This window comes from Myotis lucifugus, unplaced genomic scaffold (assembly GCF_000147115.1).
Source record: "Myotis lucifugus unplaced genomic scaffold, Myoluc2.0 scaffold_35, whole genome shotgun sequence".
NCBI classification, from domain to species: domain Eukaryota; kingdom Metazoa; phylum Chordata; class Mammalia; order Chiroptera; family Vespertilionidae; genus Myotis; species Myotis lucifugus.
This window is the reverse complement of record NW_005871083.1, coordinates 3,621,707-3,624,376: the sequence shown is the minus strand read 5'-3', so window position 1 is coordinate 3,624,376 and position 2,670 is coordinate 3,621,707. Positions and strand designations below refer to the sequence as shown.

Sequence of the window (2,670 nt, the reverse complement as noted above, 5' to 3'; positions counted from 1 at the left end):
TAAACTTTCAGATTTCCTCCAAAATTCCCACCTTGAGCCAAATGTAATAAGTATATAGTCAAGAGTAATTTTAAATGCTTTTTTTTTTTAAATGGTGGTGGTGGTTGTGGGGCAGCAAATTGCTGGATGGAAGAACTGGATAGTGGGCCTTGGTATAATGGGGAGGACCTGCCTCACCTCCAAACACGAGGGTGGATAATGTATCCCCTATGATGTCCATGTATCATGGGCCTCTCTCCATCTTTTTATCTCACATTAACCATTACTTGACAGTTACCCTCTGACAGATTTTATTTTTACTGTATAATACTTTCTTTATAGCAAAGGTAGAACAAGGAAGGGAAAGCAGACGAGAAACTAGTCTCAATTAGCTTTTCCAACATTGAAAGGACTAAACATAAAATAATTTTGGGAATACAAACTCTGTGAGGGCATACACTTGGGTTCCCTGCTGTATTTCCAGTGCTTCTAGAGGGCTGATACACCACAGGCACAGAATAAATATGTACTGACAAAATAAACTCTATGCTAGGTGTTACTAGAAACACAATATTAAACATGTGTTCTAAATACATCCTGCTTATAATAAAGTGCTCTCAAGTAGGTATCATTCTTTTCATAAACAAGTATATCAAACTTTTCTCACATTTTATGACAGCTCAGATGTACAAACCAAACAGTTCAAAACTTTCCCCCAGAGAGAATGTACCCAATGGTACAGAGGCCCATTAAATTCTGAGGCCAAATCAACTCCTTTTCCCACATACCAGACATACTTTGGAGTGCCTGTCCACCCACAGCCCCAGTCTTTGAGTATAACACACTCATTATCTGCTTTTCCCCCTCCTTTGTTCCACTGCCCATTTTCTTTTCCCAATCTAAAGCTGTAAGCAGGCCAAAGCAAGGAAAGCATATAGTAAAAACAAACACTTTTAGTGTTGATTCTGTATAAAGTAAATTTAACAGCTTAATTATCATACCCTTTAAAAAGGAAGAGGAGGGGGAGAAAATTAAACTAGAATCTTTAAAAATAAACTTTGGCAATTAACTTGGTTAGCTGTGGTTGTCTACAGGCATCTTTAGGGAAGTGGTTTTCAACCAGGGAGACTCTGCTCACCAGGGGACCTCTGGCAATGTCTGGAGACATTTTTGGTTGTTACAACTGGTATGTGTGTGTGTACACTACTGGCGTCTAGGGAGTGGAGAATACAGACCAGGGATGCTGTTAAACATCCTACAATGCACAGGACAGTCCCCACCACAAAGAACAATCTGGCTCAATACATCATACAGTGCCAGGGCTGAGAAACCCTGGCTTTAAGTGTCATAAAACTAAAGCTTTATATCACAGACCTCCATTTGGTTGGTCAAGTATCTGATAGATGGCTTTTACTATACAACCAGAATTCTGATATTTGTTAAGTGAAGGCCTGTGCTTCTTTAAAAACCCGAGGCAGGAAAATTCAAATGAACAGAGCAGTTATAAGGCGACTATTTTACTTTTCAAACCAACTTACCAAAGGATTCTTTTAAAAATCTATTTACAAGTTTGGATCAAAACCTGTCCATTAAAAAGTCAAATTACTCAATTTTTAAGTAACACTTTTTTCCAGTAGCAAAGATTCATTTATAGATGCCAGAGAATAATTTTTAATAATAGCATCATATGAATAAAATCCTGATGTTACTATAAAAGACCTGAGCTGAAATTCTAGCACTTACAGTGGCACTGTTAAGAACTTATACTGCTATATTAAATTATCTACTCAATTCCACCATAAAACTAGACTGCAATGCCTGCAATTTCTTTAAATAGCTATGGCAGTATTTCAAGATTTGTTATTTTCCATATAATAAGGAGAAATGGTACCTGGGGTGGAAAACCTAAACCCAATTATTAGCAGAAAGAATTCAATTGGAAAAATTTTAAATTTAAAGTAATTATATTAATACCTCAACCTCAGGATTAAATCCTCTGAATGACATTCTTCCATAGAGAAGATCTTCACATAACAAGAAACTCTGCTCTTCTATTATGAAACTCCTAAATGGGAAAATAAACCTGTATTAATAGCATGTCTACTTATAACAAAGCAAAGCAAATATAAGTCAAGATTTCAAGTGAAAAATCCATCTTACAGTTCTCAGTAGAATCAAGTAAAAATACAATAAGATTTCTAATCTAGGGTTAGAAATAAAAACTGATTAATGTGTCCGGTAAACACATTAGGAGGCAGGAACTGCTGGCTGGAGTCATAGCCTCTTTTGAACACTACATCTGATTTACATAAATGCACAAGGTAGAGACCTATTATAATAAACATGGATTTTCCATATTTAAAGCAAAATATCCTTGATGTTTACACCACTCACCTAGTTCTTATTAAATACTGTGAAATCAGAGTCCTGGGGAGTTTTAAAAGAGTTTATTAGTCAGAACTCTTAGCTACAAACATGACTAATGTTGGATGATTTAAGCATAGAAGGAATTTACTGTAAAAATACTGGGTATCTCACAGAATCACTGGGAAAGCTGGATGAGAACTAGAAAATGGGCAGAAACAAGGGTAGATAGGTAGTCGACCTAAAACCAAAATCACACTACAAAACTATCCTAATAAAAATGATGCTGCTGCTCAGAGGGCTAAATAGTACTGGACACTACAGAGG

The 2,670-nt window shown here is 36.2% G+C and overlaps 1 protein-coding gene across 2 annotated transcripts in view; it reads right to left on the bottom strand.

Annotated features, from left to right (window-relative positions):
* Positions 1–2,670, bottom strand: part of MPHOSPH6 (M-phase phosphoprotein 6) — a 22,954-nt gene that overhangs the window by 6,105 nt on the left and 14,179 nt on the right. For both annotated transcript variants that reach the window (XM_023752580.1, XM_006087038.3), the window contains exon 3: positions 1,954–2,044. In XM_023752580.1, the coding sequence (XP_023608348.1) occupies positions 1,954–2,044 (91 nt within the window). The remainder of the gene's footprint in view (positions 1–1,953; positions 2,045–2,670) is intronic.